This window comes from Anomaloglossus baeobatrachus, chromosome 4 (genome assembly GCF_048569485.1).
Source record: "Anomaloglossus baeobatrachus isolate aAnoBae1 chromosome 4, aAnoBae1.hap1, whole genome shotgun sequence".
Taxonomy (NCBI): domain Eukaryota; kingdom Metazoa; phylum Chordata; class Amphibia; order Anura; family Aromobatidae; genus Anomaloglossus; species Anomaloglossus baeobatrachus.
Window position 1 is genome coordinate 43,721,407 of NC_134356.1, and position 20,164 is coordinate 43,741,570.

A 20,164-nucleotide genomic window follows, 5' to 3' on the forward strand; every position below is an offset into this window, starting at 1 on the left:
TTCCAACACTCATTGTCCTATGGATGCTGTGAGTGACAGCTCAGCTGCCCTATACGATCAATGGCATGTTGATTTGTCAGTATGGTGAGTGACAGCCCAGTTGCCCATTCTGAGTCCTGGGCTGTCGGTATTGAGATTGACAGCCTAGCTGCCCTATCTGGCTGGGACTGCAGGGTTTACTTCAGGTGTCACCCATTCAGGGTTATTACCTGGCTATTTAGTTGGCTGGCAGTGGTCAGACCACTGCCAGTTGTAGCTTAGCTGTCATGTTGTGACTGCAGGTGTCATACCGGGTGCAAGAGGCTCTGGTGCTATGGAGAGGGGAGTGGGGTCACCTCCTAATACTCACCTGAAGCTGAATCCTGCACTCCCTAATGTCTCTAGATATGTCCTTCCCCCATACACCATCACGTGCCTAGCCCCTCGCTAGCCCTGAACTCACCCAGCCTAGTATGAAGGCCAGCAAAACGCTAGTCTCCCCACTGCAATAAGACAACACGAGGTGGGTAAGACAAACAAGAAAGGAAAGACACAACAAATAGAATCTCATAGCTCCTCAAACAGGAAACTTCTAAGCTGCAACATTAACAAACACCTAAGCTCTTCCAGAGACTGGCTCCTTCAGCATGGACAGCATAGCATGAACTATAGCTGACAAAGTGAGGACTGGATATTTATAGTAGGAGGGAGTGGCTGCAACTGAGATTACAACTATCTGTTAAATCATAGCAGAATTAGAACCCGTAACTCCTTCAGCACTGGATGGAATTAGCTAAGCTCTAACTCAGGGTAAACAACGAGCGGACACTAAAGAGGATCTGTCATCAACTATTCGCTTTGACCTTCCAATCCCGGATCCCCCCAAGATCACATCAAGTCGTGACAGACTTGTGACATTTTCACAGTGGTGTGTTTGATCTGTATTATGATAATCTGATCTTTGTTTCCTGATCTTGGATTTACCTTTTGACTGCTCGCTTGGATTACCCCTTTTACCTTTGACGCACTCTGACCTTAGTTATTAGTCCCTGAACTTTGTCCCTGACTATCCATTTGTCATCCTTTTGTCTTTGACATACCCTCTTGGCTTTTGACTTCAGACTGACTTCTCGCCTCATGGCTTCTCTTTAAGAAGTTACTCAACATCATAGCGCTGGTGGGCGAATCTGTGCACTTGCGGTCCTCAGTTCTCCACTTCTCAGCGCTGATGCTGCTCCCACTTCTTGATTTATAGAGGAAACAGAGGCATTGCTGCACTATGTAATCTCTGGTTTCCCCTGTTAATCAAGAAGCAGAGCTCAAATGGCCAAAGTTCATGCGCAAAACACGTGTCAAGTACCGGTGGCCACTGGACTCATATCTCTATATTGGTAATACATTGCGACAGTCTTTACTTTGTCGTGTAGTCGTTTCTCTTGTACTTTTGTTTCCACTTGATGTCACTGTAGTTTTGTCTTTGAGTCAATGTCTTTTCATCTAGAATTCCCCTTTAAAAAAAAGCAGAAGCAGGACGATCTGTCTGTGTCTCCCTTCCTGTTTATTCAAATTGCTCTTCCCCTTGACATGAAACCATGAATTTCCGGAAATTTGACTCAAACTTGATTCTCCACAGATTGATCCACTCATCTTTCATTAACAAGTTATTATCTGAACCACTGGAATATCAAACCTGACTTGCTGTGTAGACAATGAATCCCTATAGTTGTATGCGCTTTGGTTATTCTCATCTTTTCCAATACACCATAGGTCATCCATTCATTGGTGATGGGGTTAAAAATGCTAATATGCACATTCTAAACTCTTACTATTATCCCGTACATTTTACTACAAAATTTAACCTTCATTTTTTGCATCCTTAGAAATCAACAGAACAGATGAAGAAGGTTCCTACAATTATTCTATCAGTTTCTTACAAAGGAGTGAAGTTTATGGATGCTGCTAATAAGGTGAGATTCATATTTCTTTTTTCTTTCCTTCTTTCGAATTCACGAGATGGATGTTTTTATTGTTTTTTTTGCCATGTTACAGATACATTGGAGCTGACTCCTGGCCCTAATAGATTTTTGTCATAAGTTTGTACGATTGTCTCTGTATATACAGTACAGACCAAAAGTTTGGACACACCTTCTCATTCGAAGACTTTTCTTTATTTTCATGTTTCTAAAAATTGTAGATTCACATTGAAGGCATCAAAACTATGAATTAACACATGTGGAATGAAATACTTAACAAAAAAGTGTGAAACAAGTGAAAATATGTCTTCTATTCTAGGTTCATCAAAGTAGCCACCTTTTGCTTTGATTACTGCTTTGCACACTCTTGGCATTCTCTTGATGAGCTTCAAGAGGTAGTCACCGGAAATGGTTTTCCAACAGTCTTGAAGGAGTTCCCAGAGATGCTTAGCACTTGTTGGCCCTTTTGCCTTCACTCTGTGGTCCAGCTCACCCCAAACCATCTCGATTGGGTTCAGGTCTGGTGACTGTGGAGACCAGGTCATCTGGCGTAGCACCCCATCACTCTCCTTCTTAGTCAAATAGCCCTTACACAGCCTGGAGGTGTGTTTGGGGTCATTGTCCTGTTACAAAAAAAAGATGGTCCAACTAAATGCAAACCGGATGGAATAGCACGCCGCTGCAAGATGCTGTGGTAGCCATGCTGGTTCAGTATGCCTTCAATTTTGAATAAATCCCCAACAGTGTCACCAGCAAAGCACCCCCACACCGTCACACCTCCTCCTCCATGCTTCACGATGGGAACCAGGCATGTAGAGTCTATCCGTTCATCTTTCCTACAAGGACACGGTGGTTGGATCCAAAGATCTCAAATTTGGACTCATCAGACCCAAGCACAGATTTCCACTGGTCTAATGTCCATTCCTTGTGTTCTTTAGCCCAAACAAGTCTCTTCTGCTTGTTGCCTGTCCTTAGCAGTGGTGTCCTAGCAGCTATTTTACCATGAAGGCCTGTACTGTACACTCGTATAGTTTGCTGGAGGCTGCTGTAATCACAGGATTTTATTAGCAAGCATGTTATATGTAGAGTCTCACAAACAAATGAATTCCAAGTTAGAGATCAATATTTAAATTATTCCTTTACTTTTCGTCTCGATCACTTTATCTAACCTTTTACCTGACATTAGCAGAGAGGAAGTAAAGGGCTGTAGCAATTGAATTCTTCTTGTATTCTACTCCATCTTAAAATTAACGGGTGTGCAACCTGCAGACGACCCAGATTATCAAATATTCTGAACTATTGTACTTTAGAAAAGTATTTAAATTTGAAAGGGATGGAAAGAGACTAGAATGGCATTGCCACTCATGGTATGTAACTACCATGTTTCCCCAAAAATAAGACAGGGTCTTATATTATTTTTTGCTCTGGCGTTTATTTTCAGGAAATGTCTTATTTTTTTCCATGAACAACAATCCACATTTATTCTTGAACAAAACCCCCCCACAACATTTATTCAAATAAAGTCATATCGCAGGGCTAGACACAGTAACATACGGGCACCTGAGAACTAGCAATGCACTAACTGTCAACGTTACTCAGGCACCTTTTGTAGTGGGAGGCGGTATTAAATACTTTTGGCAATAGGTGACCTCTGAGATTACTTCCAGGTAATGGGACACTGGCCCTTTAAGAAAGGGGGCTTGGCCGCGCGCGCACTCTACAGGTACTCACAGAAGCCCAGCGCGTGGCCTGACAGCAGGAGGACGATGCGGCAGACCCCGGGGAAGGAGAGGAGGCGGTGGAGCCGCGAGGCTGGTGAGAGGGAAGACGCTCCTGTCGGAGCCTGGGAGTAGGGATGTGTGTGAATACCGTGCTGGGACTGGGCAGGTGAGAAGGAGGGCGCCCCCGCCGGGGCCTGGGAGCGGGGATGCGTGGGGATACCACGCTGGGATCGGGACCAGGCATTACAAGTTTATACACGGAACAAGGATAAATAGGACATTTCTGCCCCTTCCTTTGAGTGATCGCCAAGGTCTTATGACCCAGATCCACACCAAAACAGTGGCTACAAGTCTCAAAACCTAATGATGTTAGGTAACATTTAATGGAGCAGGTTGTGTACTTGTGTGTGGAAACCTCCCTTATATTTGGCCGGTTGAGTCCCAAAGATGAAATGGTGCTCTCATCCAAACAGGTTTAATCCTTTTGATCATCCAATGGGTATAGATCTTGCGTCTGAGACCTCCGCCACATAGAGAATATGAGGCCTCTTATTTCTCCTGCAGTGGCCTCTACAGGGAAAATGGGGCATTACATATGGTCATTGAATTGGATAACATGCCAACTCTGGTCCCCATAGGGGGTCACAGACCTTAATGAATATATCTTAAAGGGGAATATGGAAAAAGATTGTTGAGATAAGTCAATCCCTTCAATAATATTGAAAAGGCCAAAACGAGTGTCTCGTTACTGTCCTTTGGCACCCACCTTGGGTTTTCTCTATAATGAATGAGCTACACCGCGCTACAATATTATTATTCATAATGAGGTTAAAGCATTATCACAATACCCACAGATCCCCAATACGCTTCATTAGGCTTCAGAGCACTGACGCGCCTAGTGCATACAGGGAATAGAAAATAATTTGTCATTGCGTAAATGCTTCACTGAGCCACTCAAGGTGAGGGAGAGTCACACTGAGCCGATTACAGGCGGCATACAAATGCTTGTACACAAGCCGAACTCCAAATCTGCTTTATACCCTGCAAGTTGTGAGTCACGGAAACGTTCCCTCCCGGGACATAGAATCTCTGCATCAAAACAGAAGAATATTCAGATTTCCCAAATGGCATTTATTGTGATGATGGATGTCTAACACCAAGACAATAAATATGAAATATGGTGGCACTGTAAGACGGGTCATAATGAGATTGATATTTAATATTTTTGTCAAACAGTGTTTGGCTCTAAAATTGCCGAGTGTCATGGCGACATCTGACACTCCACATTTTGCCTTCTCTGATGCTTATGAGTTACACAGACTGGCTCGGGTGTTGTGTATACGTTTTCCAGTTTGGGGCTCCCTCTTGTGGTCAGTGCTGGCAGTTCAGTTGATTTGTGGAATGAAAGTCACACACCTGCAGAGGATTGGCAATCAGGGTCAGACTGGGACTATATAACTGTGTAGTTTTCTTTTGTTACTTGCCGGTGCTCAATGGTCTTTTGTACGTTAAGGAAATTCTGTAACCAGCCCTGCTCACAACCAGAACTCCTCTCAGATAAGTGGTCTTGGTACTTCTGCTGTTTGTTTTCCACTTTCTTGTTGTTTTTTTCTGCTTAATACTAATGCTTGATTCCTATTTTGTCTGTGTGGAGTTCTTGGTGGAATGGGATCATTCCCTGCTGGGAGTGTCTGTATACTTAGCTCCATGATTCTGCAAGGTATTGTGTTTGTCATGCTTGGTATTAATTCAGTCCCTCATCTGTATTAGTGTTTTTGGATCCCAGTAACATTTGAGTGCTGATTCAGTGGGGGAGAGGTTGTGTGACCTCAGGATTCTTCTATATCAGAAGTGCTGGTATTTATTAGGGTTTTTTACGGTTGCAGACAGTTGCTCTTTCCTATCCTTTCCTATAAAGATAGTTTGGGCCTCACCTTTGCTGAATCTGTATTTTCTAGCTTTGTATTGTGTTTTTCTATATCACAGTAGCCTTTACATGGGGGGGGGGCTATCTATTTATTTTTGGGGACTGCTCTGAGGCAGATTAGCTTTCTTATATCTCTATCTGTAAGAGTATTTAGTTCTCCGGCTGTGTCGAGACGACTAGGTCATCGTAGGCTTGTCCCACGGCTACTTCTAGTTGTGTGTCAGGATTAGGTCTGCAGTCTGTTAAGGTTCCAGCCACTCTGTTACTATTTGGGATTCTGCATTTTTGGATCCTCCTCGGTTCCTGAATCATAACACTCGGGCATCGACCAGCTGTAAGCTCAATATTGACCGGGCTTGCAGAAGTTAATTTATGGTAGCCTGCTGGTTACTTTTTTGATCACTTGTTGTGGGAGACCTATCACAGTTACTCCCTGCCTTTTTAAGACGGTGGAGCCTATCTTGCCATGCCGACTATAGCTTTTGCTAAACCAGTCCGTGATGCGGTTTTTTTCCATTTATTGCTGATTTATTGCATGCTGCTTGTTGTGTTGTGGAAATCCTCTTGTGGAATGGTTATTTCCTCGCTTCTCTTTATTTCCTCCTTATTACGTATTGTCTTATATCTCTGTCTGTGCTAGCTATGTGATAGAGTTTTTCGGTTTCCGCATTTGCCTATATCTGTGGGTTTAACCACTCCTGTCCTGGTCCTCCCCTGTGGTGGGAGAGTGGGGGTATAACATCAGGGCTTGCTAGAAGTAGAACAAAGAAGGCGGTCCAGACACCTTCACCATTAATCTCTAGGATTAGGGATAGTTAGAGCCCCCCTAGCCTAAGGGCCTGTCTAGGAACCCTGGTCCACTGACACTCCGTGATCATTTTAGAGCACCACACTTGTCCATGACTTGTGTCTGGTGCCGCAATTTTTCCGCAATTAAAACCAACCAACCTCCCCACCGGAAGAGGGCGGTAGGAGAGCACGGGGACGACAGATTGGACATTACAGACTGACGTATATAATTGTGTGCAGACTCCAAAAAGGACTTCCAGTGTTATGGTAAGAAGGGGCATACTAGAATTCAATATGTCCAATCTATTATATTCTTAGGAAAGTAAGTCACCAAAGGTATCTGGCATGTGACTTATTCCCCTCTCTTTATTATAACCACGTGTATGCCCATGAAACCGGTCATGTGTATGGGGGTGCCTAGAACTAATTGCTGTTGGCTGACATTCAACAAACCTTGGAACATAGCGAAGACTTTGTGTATCACTAGACGCCTGCAGAACAGTGCCAGTGGCCACCGCATCACCCCGCTATTATTTTATGGGTGCACACAGGAGGATCAACTTATAGTAAATGCTTATTTTTATTTCCCCACTGGAGACTCACAACCGGCCCACAAGTAGTGTAAAATAGTTGATATTACAACCACAATGCATGCATATGCTACCAAAGAAGGAGACATTTGCATTACAATAAGCCCCTGGGACATCCCTCTACATCGGCATCATTAATCTTTATCTTGTATACATATGTTTTTCTGTGTTTTACATTAGGATTTGGGAGCGTGTATGAAAATATGGAAATTAATTTTATTTTATATTCCACAGGGGATTATCGCTGAACATGAAATCCGCAATATATCATGTGCTGCCCAGGATCCCGAAGACCTCTCTACCTTTGCATATATCACAAAAGACTTGAAATCTAACCTCCATTATTGTCATGTTTTCACAGCTTTTGATGTGGTTAGTGCTGAGCTTCTTTTTAATAATTTGACCATTTGATAATCAAGATATATATATATGTAAATATACTATGTATGTATGTATGTATATATACATACAGCGCTCGGCATAATGAATGCACCCAACAGATTTGTCAGAAAACCTTTTAAGGATCACCATTTTCTATAGGACACCATACTGCAGAATGCTCCCACAAAGGTCATGTTGCAAATATGTGTAAGCCCCAATGGAGGTCTTTGAAGCAAAGCTAAAGTTTAGACTTCAAAATTTTAATAAAAAATAATTAATCCATAGATAAGTTAAACAGGTATCCAGTAGACATTTGACTACATAAAGGCATTACTTAACAAAGAAAACCCTTTTCCAATTCAAATTGTAAGCAATGGCACCACAAGGAAGAGAAATGTCACAAGACCTGTATACATTCATCGCTCAGCATAAATAAATGCATCCCAACAGATTTGTCAGAAAACCTTTTTAAGGATCAATATTTTTTTGGGACACCATACTGTTATGATCCGGAACCATGGAAGACCACCACAAATCATTGGTAAAAGGTGACAAGAGCATTGGCAACTAATCTGGCCGCCATCCCCTTACTAACCATCACAACTAGAAGTAGCCGAGGGGTGAACTAACATCCTGTGCACTGCGAACCCAGCCGGAGAACTAACTATCCTAAAGGAAGGAAAGATGAATAACTCTCTGCCTCAGAAAATAGACAAAGAATAGCAAGCCCCCCACATTCAAAGACTGCGGTGATATAGGAAAAACACAATACACAGATAGATGACAGGATTAGCAAAAAGGTGAGGCCCCCACTGACTAAAATAGGAAAGGACAGGAAAGGGGCTAATGGTGGCCAGAGAAAAACCCTACAAAATTCCAAATTCCTGATAGTACAGAAAGGCCCTCAGATCGCACGATCTGAACTCCGTCCTATACCAGGTGCTCTTGTCATACCAATGAACAGAAAACAAGAATCATAACAAATTCAACAAGCCACAAACACATGGACTTAAAGGATCTATACTCCAAACTGAACTGCAGGGAGTTCCCCAGCCAAGCAACTGAGGGGGAAAATCCCTGCATGCAAATAAACTGAAAACAACCACAGCAAAAGACAAACCCAGATAAGAGCAATAGAACCAAACAATAAATAAAGAGCAAGCACTTATCTGGGGTAGATGTGGTGTGGAGCAGAATGAAGCAGGCTGGTGATACAAAGAACAACTGACATCCGGCATAGCCTGCTATCAGACCAGGATTTAACTAAGCAGAGAGTTAGCAAAGGAAACGCCCATTGCACAACACACCTGGTCTAAGTCCAAACCATTCCTGGCCACCAGAGGGAGCCTCCCAGCAGCCAAAACATAACTAACATTCACAACACCATACTACAGAATACTCCCACAAATATCAGCCATTGATTGCAAACTTCAAAAAAGTAATTTTCCTAACAAAATCATTTAAGCTCATGTTGCAAAAATGTGTAAACCCCAATGGACGTTTTAGAACCAAAGATAAAGTCTAGACTACAAAATTTTAAGCAACAATAATTCAACCATACATAAGTCCAATTATTAATTAAACAGGTGTCCAGTAGATATTTGACTATATAAAGGCATTACTTAACAAAGAAAACCCTTTTTAAATTCAAATTATAAGCAATGGCACCACAAGGAAGAGAAAGGTCACAAGACCTGTATACATACAGCGCTCAGCATAAATAAATGCTTAGCATAAATAAATTTGTCAGAAAACCTGTTAAGGATCAACATTTTTTTTTTCGGACACCATACTACAGAATACTCCCACAAATATCGGCCATTGATTGCAAACCTCAAAAAAGTAATTTTTCTAACAAAATCATTTGAGCTCATGTTGCAAAAAAATGTGTAAACCCCAATGGAAGTTTTAGAACCAGAGCTAAAGTTTAGACTTCAAAATTTTAATTAACAAGAATTAATCCATAGATAAGTCTAATTATTAGTTAAACAGGTGTCCAGTAGACATTTGACTATATAGAGGCATTATTTAACAAAGAAAATCCTTTTTAAATTCAAATTATAAGCAATGATACCACATGGAAGAGAAATGTCACAAGTCCTGAGAAAAAAAATAATTTCTTTACACAGGAAAGGTGAAGGTTAGAAGAAGATCAGTAAAGCTTTACTTATCAGTCAGATATTGAACCAAAAGTGATGTAAAAATTTAATAAAGATGGACCTGGAAGCATTTCACAGAGACGTCCAGGCTAACCACTGAAGTTAAGACCTAAACAGTAATGTCTTCTGATGAGAAGGGTGGAAGAATATCAACATGCAAGTTCATTCAGTTAGATAAAGAAGTAGAAAGCTGAAGTGGGGTGTTTCTTGTGACACAATGTGACGTAAACTACAGAGAAGTGGTATGCATTGGTGTGGTCTACGAAGGAAGCTGGTCTTGAAGTCCATGCACAAAAATGTGCCTACAGTTTTCCAGAGCCCCTGGCAAAAAATAGAAAGACTACTGGGACACTATACTCTGGAGTGATGAGACCAAAATAAATTTTTTGGATCTGATGGCTTAAAAAAATGTGTTACAAAGGTAAGGAGATCCAAGAAAATGTCTAGTGCCTACAGTTCTTATGTGGGACTGTATGAGAGCTACTGGTGTTGGAGAGCTGCAGTCATTGATGGTGGTATGAATTCACAGATGTCCTGCTCTAAAAAGGGAAAGAGAAGATGCTCCATCACTCCATGCACTTGGTAGACGTGCACATTTTCAACATGATAATGATCCAAAACACATACAGTTAGGTCCAGAAATATTTGGACAGTGACACAAGTTTTGTTATTTTAGCTGTTTACAAAAACATGTTCAGAAATACAATTATATATATATAATATGGGCTGAAAGTGCACACTCCCAGCTGCAATATGAGAGTTTTCACATCCAAATCGGAGAAAGGGTTTAGGAATCATAGGTCTGTAATGCATAGCCTCCTCTTTTTCAAGGGACCAAAAGTAATTGGACAAGGGACTCTAAGGGCTGCAATTAACTCTGAAGGCGTCTCCCTCGTTAACCTGTAATCAATGAAGTAGTTAAAAGGTCTGGAGTTGATTACAGGTGTGTGGTTTTGCATTTGGAAGCTGTTGCTGTGACCAGACAACATGCGGTCTAAGGAACTCTCAATTGAGGTGAAGCAGAACATCCTGAGGCTGAAAAAAAAGAAAAAATCCATCAGAGAGATAGCAGACATGCTTGGAGTAGCAAAATCAACAGTCGGGTACATTCTGAGAAAAAAGGAATTGACTGGTGAGCTTGGGAACTCAAAAAGGCCTGGGCGTCCACGGATGACAACAGTGGTGGATGATCGCTGCATACTTTCTTTGGTGAAGAAGAACCCGTTCACAACATCAACTGAAGTCCAGAACACTCTCAGTGAAGTAGGTGTATCTGTCTCTAAGTCAACAGTAAAGAGAAGACTCCATGAAAGTAAATACAAAGGGTTCACATCTAGATGCAAACCATTCATCAATTCCAAAAATAGACAGGCCAGAGTTAAATTTGCTGAAAAACACCTCATGAAGCCAACTCAGTTCTGGAAAAGTATTCTATGGACAGATGAGACAAAGATCAACCTGTACCAGAATGATGGGAAGAAAAAAGTTTGGAGAAGAAAGGGAACGGCACATGATCCAAGGCACACCACATCCTCTGTAAAACATGGTGGAGGCAACGTGATGGCATGGGCATGCATGGCTTTCAATGGCACTGGGTCACTTGTGTTTATTGATGACATAACAGCAGACAAGAGTAGCCGGATGAATTCTGAAGTGTACCGGGATATACTTTCAGCCCAGATTCAGCCAAATGCCACAAAGTTGATCGGACGGTGCTTCATAGTAAAGATGGACAATGACCCCAAGCATACAGCCAAAGCTACCCAGGAGTTCATGAGTGCAAAAAAGTGGAACATTCTGCAATGGCCAAGTCAATCACCAGATCTTAACCCAATTGAGCATGCATTTCACTTGCTCAAATCCAGACTTAAGACGGAAAGACCCACAAACAAGCAAGACCTGAAGGCTGCAGCTGTAAAGGCCTGGCAAAGCATTAAGAAGGAGGAAACCCAGCGTTTGGTGATGTCCATGGGTTCCAGACTTAAGGCAGTGATTGCCTCCAAAGGATTCGCAACAAAATATTGAAAATAAAAATATTTTGTTTGGGTTTGGTTTATTTGTCCAATTACTTTTGACCTCCTAAAATGTGGAGTGTTTGTAAAGAAATGTGTACAATTCCTACAATTTCTATCAGATATTTTTGTTCAAACCTTCAAATTAAACGTTACAATCTGCACTTGAATTCTGTTGTAGAGGTTTCATTTCAAATCCAATGTGGTGGCATGCAGAGCCCAACTCGCGAAAATCGTGCCACTGTCCAAATATTTCTGGACCTAACTGTATCTAAGGCCACTGTTGCATTTCTGAAGACAGGGGGAAAATGAATTAGTGGCCAAGTGTCTCCTGATCGGACTCAACTGAGTATCTAAGAGGAATTCTGAAGAGAAAAGTTGTCCTCACTCTCCATACTGCATCCAGGCTTTAAAAGATGGTCGTTCTTGAAGAATGGACAAAGATAGATGTTGTAATATGTCATCAACGTGTTCATTCCATGCTTAGAAGACTTGGTGCTATCCTTAAAAATCATGGAGGACATTCAAAATACTAGATGAAGTAGATTTTAATTTGGGGTGTACTCATTTTTGCATCAATATATTTGCGTAAAAAGATTTTGTAATGAAAGCTATATTCTTAACCTTACTTTTAACTTATGGGTTAAAAAAAAAGTTCTATGAAACTCAATTTGGTCCAAATTCTGGAAATTGTTCTTGTGTTTGGTGAAATCAATTAAAATCGAACGTTTTAAATGGGATGTGTTAATTTTTGCTGAACACTGTGTATATATACTGTGCATAAGTTTTAGGCAGGTATGAAAAAATGCTGACAAGTAAGAATACTTTCAAAAAATAGAAGTGTTGATAGTGTTTTATTTATTTTTTTATCAATTTACAAAGTGCAAAGTGAATGAACAAAAGTGGAATCCAAAGCAAATCAATACTCAGATATCGCTCTTTGCCTTCAGCAATTTTTGTAGTTAACTACCCACAGTTTTTAAAGGTACTCGGCAGGGAGGTTTTTCCAAACATTTTGGGGAACAAACGACAGGTCTTCTGTGTATGGGGCTTTTTACAAATCCTTCTGACTCTTCATGTAATCCCAGACACACTTGATTATGTGAGGTCAAGGCTCTGCGGGGGCCAGATCATCACTTAATGGACGCCTGCTGACATTGTTCTGCATTCCATTTCCTATGTTTTTCTGCATAGCTGAATCTCTTGGCCTTATTTCCATGTGTATGGTATGAAGTTTGGTTGCAATTCTTCTATGAAGACCACATGCAACCAGACTTTTACAAATAGTACATGGGAGTAGCTAGGTCCTGGTTTCGGTCAAGATGGAGCACCCAGCATGTGGCACAACACAGATGAGAACACCAGGGAAGATGATAATGTGGCGCCCTGGACTAGCCAGGTCGTCACAGGTACTACAACAACACACCCCACACCCCGAGATAGGCACACCAGTCACACACAAATCCTTATTGCCTCCCTCCAGGGGCTGATGTCCACACCAGGTGGGGTGGAGCCAGGTGGTTGGCCCCACCCACTGAGGAGTTCACAGTCCTGGAGGCGGGAAAGGAAGAGAGGACAGAACAGCTAGGGAGAGTGAAGGAGAAGGAGTGAAGTAGTGGTAGAGGAGCAGACTGACCGTGTCCGGGTACGTGGCCCGGGCACCGAGAGCAAGGTTGGCAGACGGTGGTGGCTGTCTGCAGGAGAGGCCGATCGACGCGGAACCGTAGGACCGGGGATGGGCGGTGGCCCGCCAGTACCGAACCGGGGAGCGAAGAGAAGCCAGCACAAACCGGCAGCGCCTGCGGACCCCGACCAGGCTTGGAGTCGCCGTTAAAGCGGTCAAATCCGTTAGCGACCGGAACCTCCGGGGTTTCCTAGCAGCAAAGACCCGATTGAAGGCAACCGTCCAGACAGAGAAAGGGAAATACAGCTACCGCCACAGCTAGGGTTCCCAGGGCCAGAGCCTGAGGTCAAAAGAGGCTCCTCCGGCACATATCCAAGCTGGGGAGCAGGTTACCGGTGGGAAGCCATCGGGACCGAAGATACACAACAGGTGCAGGGAAAGGCAGCCACCACCAACCTTCCGGGAGTAACCACAGCAGCCGGCTGCGGGACCCGTCCATCCAGCCGTTTTACCGGAGACTCTGTATCCATTCTTGGCTGAGTGAGTACCACCGTGCCATCTGGCACCGCGCTGCCCCCACGACCCTGCACCTCGCCAACCCTGCCTCTCCGACACCTCACCGGGCCCCGGGACAACCAACCCCTACCCACGGAGGGGGAAACAACATCCCAGCTGCTCCCTGTCATCGCTCCCGGGATCCCCGTCCAGAGCAGCGGTGGTGTCCCAATCTCACCACAAACCGTGGGTGGCGTCACGGACCAACTACCCAAACCAAACTACCCCCTTTCACTCACGGGCGAGGAGCGCCGCTCGAGTCCCTGGATCCGGCCCACCGCTCGAGCCACCGAGCAGCAGCAGCAGCGCCGGACCTGAGCGTGGTGAGCGCAGCGCCCTCCCCGCCCGCAACAATAACAGAAGGCCCTGGCGTTAGGGAGAGGGGGTGAGGGGTCAACATCTAACACTCATCTGAGGCTAAGACCTGCGCTTCCTTAACATCCCTATATGGTTTACCCCCCCCCTTCCATTGCCGTCAAATGCATAGGCCTTCGATAGCCCTGGACTCACCGTGGCTAATGTGCAGGCCAGCAAGACACTAGTCTCGTTACTACAATAAGACAACCCAAGCTAGATAAGACAGACAGATGGGGAAATATACAACAAACAACAATCTTTAGATGCTCCAGGAGGAACTTTGCTGTAGCCACAGCAACGAATTCTTAAGCTCCTTCAGAGACAGGCTCCTTCAAAGTGGTCAGTATAAAGAATAGGCAGCCAGGAATGTGTGTATATATAGCGAAAGGGAGTGGCCCAAAAGTGCAGCAGCTGAGATAAAAGCTACAAGTTCACAGCCAGAAGGTCCTTAAGTCTTTAAGCACGAAAGGAAAGTAAAACCACTCCAAAAATAGTCAAGCGGGCAGCAATGAGGATCTATGATCAATTATGTGTTGTGACCTTCTAATCTCATATCTCTCAGAGGTCACATCAGGTCATGACACACCTATGACACAATAAAAGTAAATATTATTTGTCTTTCATCTGCTGCACTAATTTTCTTTGGTTGACCACTGTGTCTAGAGTCCTCAACATTGCCATTACTTGTTCTTCTTTACTCTGAAGATAGTTCTTATAGACATTGGCTGTATGTTTGGGGTCATAGTTCTGCTGCAGAATAAATTGGATCCAATTGGACTACTTCCTGATGGTATAGCATTGAAGATGCCAAGAAATGGGCAAAGTTAAGGACGGTAGATGCAGTGGTTGACCAAGAAAACTTAGTGCAGCAGATGAAAAACATACTGTTTACTTCACTTACTGTCCAGCAGTTCCATCAGTTCAGAACTAGCAGCCACCAGTGGGTACGAGCTACAACCATCTACTGTTCGGACAAGTCTGGCCAGGAGTGGTCTGCATAGAAGAATTGTGACCAAAATCCATACCTTGGCTTTGCTCAGTTTGGTTGATGCCTGTTTCTTTATGTAATTAGTCTATGTCAAGTGACCTTGATTTGGTGAATGGAGAATATTGGCACATGAGTTGTCCCTCATGGCGAAAAACATACCATGTTTACTTCCCTTACTGTTCAGCAGTGCCATCAGCTCAGAACGAGCAGCCACCAGTGGGACCGAGCTACAACCATCTACTGTTCGGACAAGTCTGGCCAGAAGTAGTTGTAATAGAAGAATTGTGACCAAAATTCATACCTTTGATATGGAAACAAGTCCAAGAGACTCAACTTTGCACAAAAACATCGGAAACGGTGCAGAAAAATGTCAGCAGGTGTCCTGTAAGTCATGATATGGTTCTTAGAGAGACCTGATAACAACATTGTCAAGTCTGTGAGATTACATGAAGGATTTGCCCAAGAGACATCCATAGAAGATCTGTGCTTAGTTCTCCAAGATGTTTAGAACAACCTCCCTGCCGAGTTCCTTCAAAAATTGTCTGTAAGAGTACTGAGAAGAACTGATGCTGTTTTAAAGACACAGGGAGGTGACACCAAATATTGATTAGATATAGATTTCTCATTTATTCAGTTTTCATTTTGTTAATTGAGAAAAGTAATACTTTTTAAAGGATTATAACTGTGTAGCATTATTTCCACTCCTGCCTAAAGCATTTGCACAGTACTATATATATACATTTTATTTCTATATATGTAATTTGCATTTTTTCTCTCACTTTGTAGAATTTAGCATATGAGATCATCTTGACATTAGGACAGGCGTTTGAAGTTGCATATCAGCTTGCACTACAGGCCAGAAAAGGTGGCCACTCCTCAACACTTCCAGAGAGCTTTGACAGCAAGCCCACCAAACCTATCCCAAAACCTAGAGTCAGCATTCGAAAGGCCACGGTAAGTATCTGGGTGTGTGAAGAACCATAAAAATTAGAGCTGAGTTTAGGTCGAAAGGAGTCGTGGTGAGTAGTCTTATGATTTGGTTGGGTTTATCCATGGATGAGGTTTTAAATTGATATGGCAGATGTTAAGGGCTTAACTTCAAAGATTATAACATATGTCAAAATATAAAGACAAAAACATTCTTACTAAGGTACAATGCTCTTCTTTTATCTCGTTCCGTCGAATAGCAAAGCAAAATGATTTTATATGGATCTGATCTGAAAATAGTTAGAATTGATGGCAAACATGGCATAGGTTGTAGATGACTCTATATAAAGTGGTGGTTCACTGTTCTGCAATAGTGACCACATCCCTGTGAAACTGATAGGGAAGGCTTTTTCTAAATACTTTGTCCAGCCAATTCTGCCTATGAGTGGCGTTATTGCGGTCCACTCATCCCCACGAAGTGACCCCCGCGGGCTCCGTGACCTCTGAGATCTGGTGATGTCACGTCAACTTCCAGTTGACCTGACATCACCGAGCCCGGCCCCAGTCTTCCTGACTGACTGGGCTGTGGGCAGAGTTTCACCGCTCATCATAGCCCAGCATCGCTCCTGCTTACGGCGTTCTGCATTAAAGGAGAGCGCACGCGGGATACTGCGCTGTGACACTGGAACTTGATGTGACATTATTGAATCTCAGAGGTCACAGAGCTCGGGAGCGCCATTTCATGAAGAATGAGCAGACCACACTACTGCCGCTCACAGGCAGAATTGGCTGAACAAGGTATTTGAAAAGAGACTTCCCTATCAGTTTTACAGGAATGTGGCCACTATTGCAGAGTAATGAACCACCCCTTTAAAATTCTCTGCCTTGAGTCCCATTCTTAATAATATCCCTCATCGTGGGCCCCATGCTTTCCCAATCCTTTAATAATGGCTTCATCCAGGAATAATGGCCCCATCCTGGACCCTTTATGTAATATTGCCCTGTCTGCTGGCGCTTTCCTGAAGCAGATTTTAAACATAAAAAATAAATGATTGTTCCTACCTGTCTGTGCGTACACAGTGCCCTCTTTCTTCTCCATTGCCGGCGCATGGGGGCGGGCAGTGTTTGAAACTGACATTATTCAGCACCTACGACGGCACATTGAAGCCAGTTATTGGTCTCTGTAGCTACTGTGGCACTTATCAGGAGAAGATTCATTCACACATTCAGCGGAAAAGGGGGCTGGTGGTGCCGAAACCTCCTTTTGTATGAGCCTGGCCGTGGTCACACTCTCTGTGACTGCAATCTTTAGGTCCTTGGGGTTTGGAATAACATTCTGTTGATCAATAGTCTGGCCGTCGTCACGTCACACTCTCTGTGACTGTGATCTTTAGGCCCTTAGGGTTTGGAATAACTTTCTATTGATCAATAGTCTGGCCGTGGTCACACTCTCTGCGACTGCGATCTTTAGACCGTTAGGGTTTGGAATAACTTTCTATTGATCAATAGTCTGGCCGTGGTCACACTCTCTGCGACTGAGATCTTTAGACCCTTAGGGTTTGGAATAACTTTCTATTGATCAATAGTCTGGCCATGGTCACACTCTCTGTGACTGCGATCTTTAGGCCCTTAGGGTTTGGAATAACATTCTGTTGATCAATAGTCTGGCCGTGATCACACTCTCTGTGACTGCGATCTATAGGCCCTCAGGGTTTGGAATAACTTTCTATTGATCAATAGTCTGGCCATGGTCACACTCTCTGTGACTGCAATCTTTAGGCCCTTAGGGTTTGGAATAACATTCTGTTGATCAATAGTCTGGCCGTGATCACACTCTCTGCGATTGCGATCTTTAGACCCTTAGGGTTTGGAATTGATTTTTATTGATTAATAGTCTGGCCATGGTCACACTCTTTGCGACTGTGATCTTTAGATCATTGGGATTTGTAATAACCTTCTGTTGGTTAATATGTCGAATTTAATTTGGCCCCCAACCGAATATGTAGAAGACAAGGACCTCAGTTTCCTTGAATTTCTAGATTGAGTTCCACGTCTTTGTCCATGATGGGAAGGGAATTCTTTGAGCATTGGGTTTCAAAACTGTCCTCATTTTTCTTCTTCTTTCTACAGATAGATCAGCCTGATCAAAAGACTCTCGCTAATCTGCCTTGGATCGTTGAACCAGGGCAAGAAACAAAAAGGGGGATTAGCACCAAGTACGAAACCACAATATTCTAATATTGACTCGTCCCATCGACTTGGTGTGCCTTCGTACACTGTCCTCCATGAGTCCATTACTCAAGCCTCGGTCGCCTCTTTACTAGAGAAGAAACAATTGTCGACAAGGACTGAACAACGGCAAGAGATTATTCTTTTCACTAACAACACTTATACTGCCAAGAAAAGGAATCCTCTATTTTTTGATGATTTTTCCTTGTAATCTCTTATTCACGGTGTTTTTTTTGTTTGATTTTTTTTATGTTACCTCTGGATTTTATCAGAAAAAAAAGAGAATCTTCCTGTAAATTTCAGTTCTAATACATTATGCAGTTGATTTATGGCAGTGATATAATCGACCACCTCTCAAAGCCGTTATTGAACAAAGAAAAATAACAATATATTGATCTATTGCAAAAAAAAATAAATAAAAAACAAAAATAAAATCAATAAAAAAAATAAAAATCAATAATAACAAAAATATGGGACTTTAAGAGATGCCAAGAAATTGAGTACTTTATATGCACAAGTGCATCTTTCTATCTGATTATTATATGTGATTTCATTACAGAAATAGTAGTCGAGATTTCTGAAGGAACTGGGTTTGCTTCAATGTAAAGAGTACTTTGTATAATATTTTATAGGCTATTGAAGTTGAAGCCTTGTTACTAAATTGTACAAAAAAAAATAATAAATTCTATTACTGTATCCATAAAGAATATAAAATTGTCAGTAAAATGACGGAAAAAGATCCCGAATTTCATGATTTTTTATAGCTATTATATCAATATATACTAGACGCATTAGAACATTGTTTTACTATTACCTATATATATATGGGTGTTTGTACATTTGTTTGCTACTAATACCGGGTGAATGTATGTTTATACAGCTTGGACCGAGTGATTGCATTTTTTTTTTTTTTTAGAATATTTTATCATTGGTGTTATATAATTCTAAGTCAGTTTTAATGGTATGAATTAATATATCCATTTTGTTATTTCGAGGCGATCTCAGTGAAGAAATCACAAATGGTAAAAAATTAATATTATAATGACCTGTGTCCTCATAATAATGCACTAAATAGGTTCCCCTTCTCAATAATTACTTTTTTTTTTTACGAAGGGTCTCATCTTAAATAATTAAAAAAAATCTGATTACTAAAGCAGGCTGAGATAATTATAAGTCAGTTTTAATGGTTTGCATTAATATATCCATTTTGTTATTTTGAGGCGATCCCGGTGAGGAAATCACAAATGGTCAAAAATTAATATTGTAACGACCTGTGTGCTCATAATAATCCACTAAGTAGATTTTTCTTCTCAATAATTACTTTTTTTATGAAGGGTCTTATCTAAAATAATTAAAAAACAAAAATTTGATTACTAAGCAGGGTGAAAAGATGAATGACATGTTGTAAGGGGTCAGTTGTGAAAATTAAAGAGTTAACACCGCGCTGCGGTGCAGGAACAAAGATTTCAAATGTTCCATTGAAGATCATAAGTGATTTTTTTATTCTACGTGTTTCGGATCAGGAAAGTTCCTTCTTCGGGATGAACTTTTTTTCCCCAAAGAACTGGGTATAATGGAGGTGCATCTTATAATCCGGATATGTCTTACCAGGGTGGCGGTGGTGGCACAGGGTCGATGATACTGAGGGCTCGGAGGAGGGGGGAGTGTCACTGCAGTGGAGCAGCTCAGGAGGGGTCACAGGATGGAGGGTTAGCGATAACAGCAGACCCAGTGGTATTGTGGCGGCCGGTGCCATTAATCTGCTGGCGGGCTGCGGACTCCATTGAAGGGCCGGTGCTTGATATAATAGACTTCAATAAAATGGCCGCATGCGCAGATTGGCCTCGGGGCCATTTTCTTGAAATGTATCATGTCAAACGCTGACAGTTCAATGGAACCCTCAGCGCACCAGAAGATCAATGCTGCTCCATGTCGCGATACCTACTTGATTCA

The 20,164-nt window shown here is 42.4% G+C and overlaps 1 protein-coding gene across 4 annotated transcripts in view; it reads left to right on the top strand.

Annotated features, from left to right (window-relative positions):
* ANKS1B (ankyrin repeat and sterile alpha motif domain containing 1B) overlaps positions 1–18,957 on the top strand; it is a 168,271-nt gene extending 149,314 nt beyond the window's left edge. For all 4 annotated transcript variants that reach the window (XM_075344279.1, XM_075344280.1, XM_075344281.1 and 1 more), the window contains 4 exons: positions 1,860–1,946; positions 7,214–7,351; positions 15,842–16,009; positions 18,113–18,957. In XM_075344279.1, coding sequence (XP_075200394.1) covers positions 1,860–1,946; positions 7,214–7,351; positions 15,842–16,009; positions 18,113–18,220 — 501 coding nt within the window. In that variant the 3' untranslated portion in view covers positions 18,221–18,957. The remainder of the gene's footprint in view (positions 1–1,859; positions 1,947–7,213; positions 7,352–15,841; positions 16,010–18,112) is intronic.
* Positions 18,958–20,164: the final 1,207 nt, after the last annotated feature.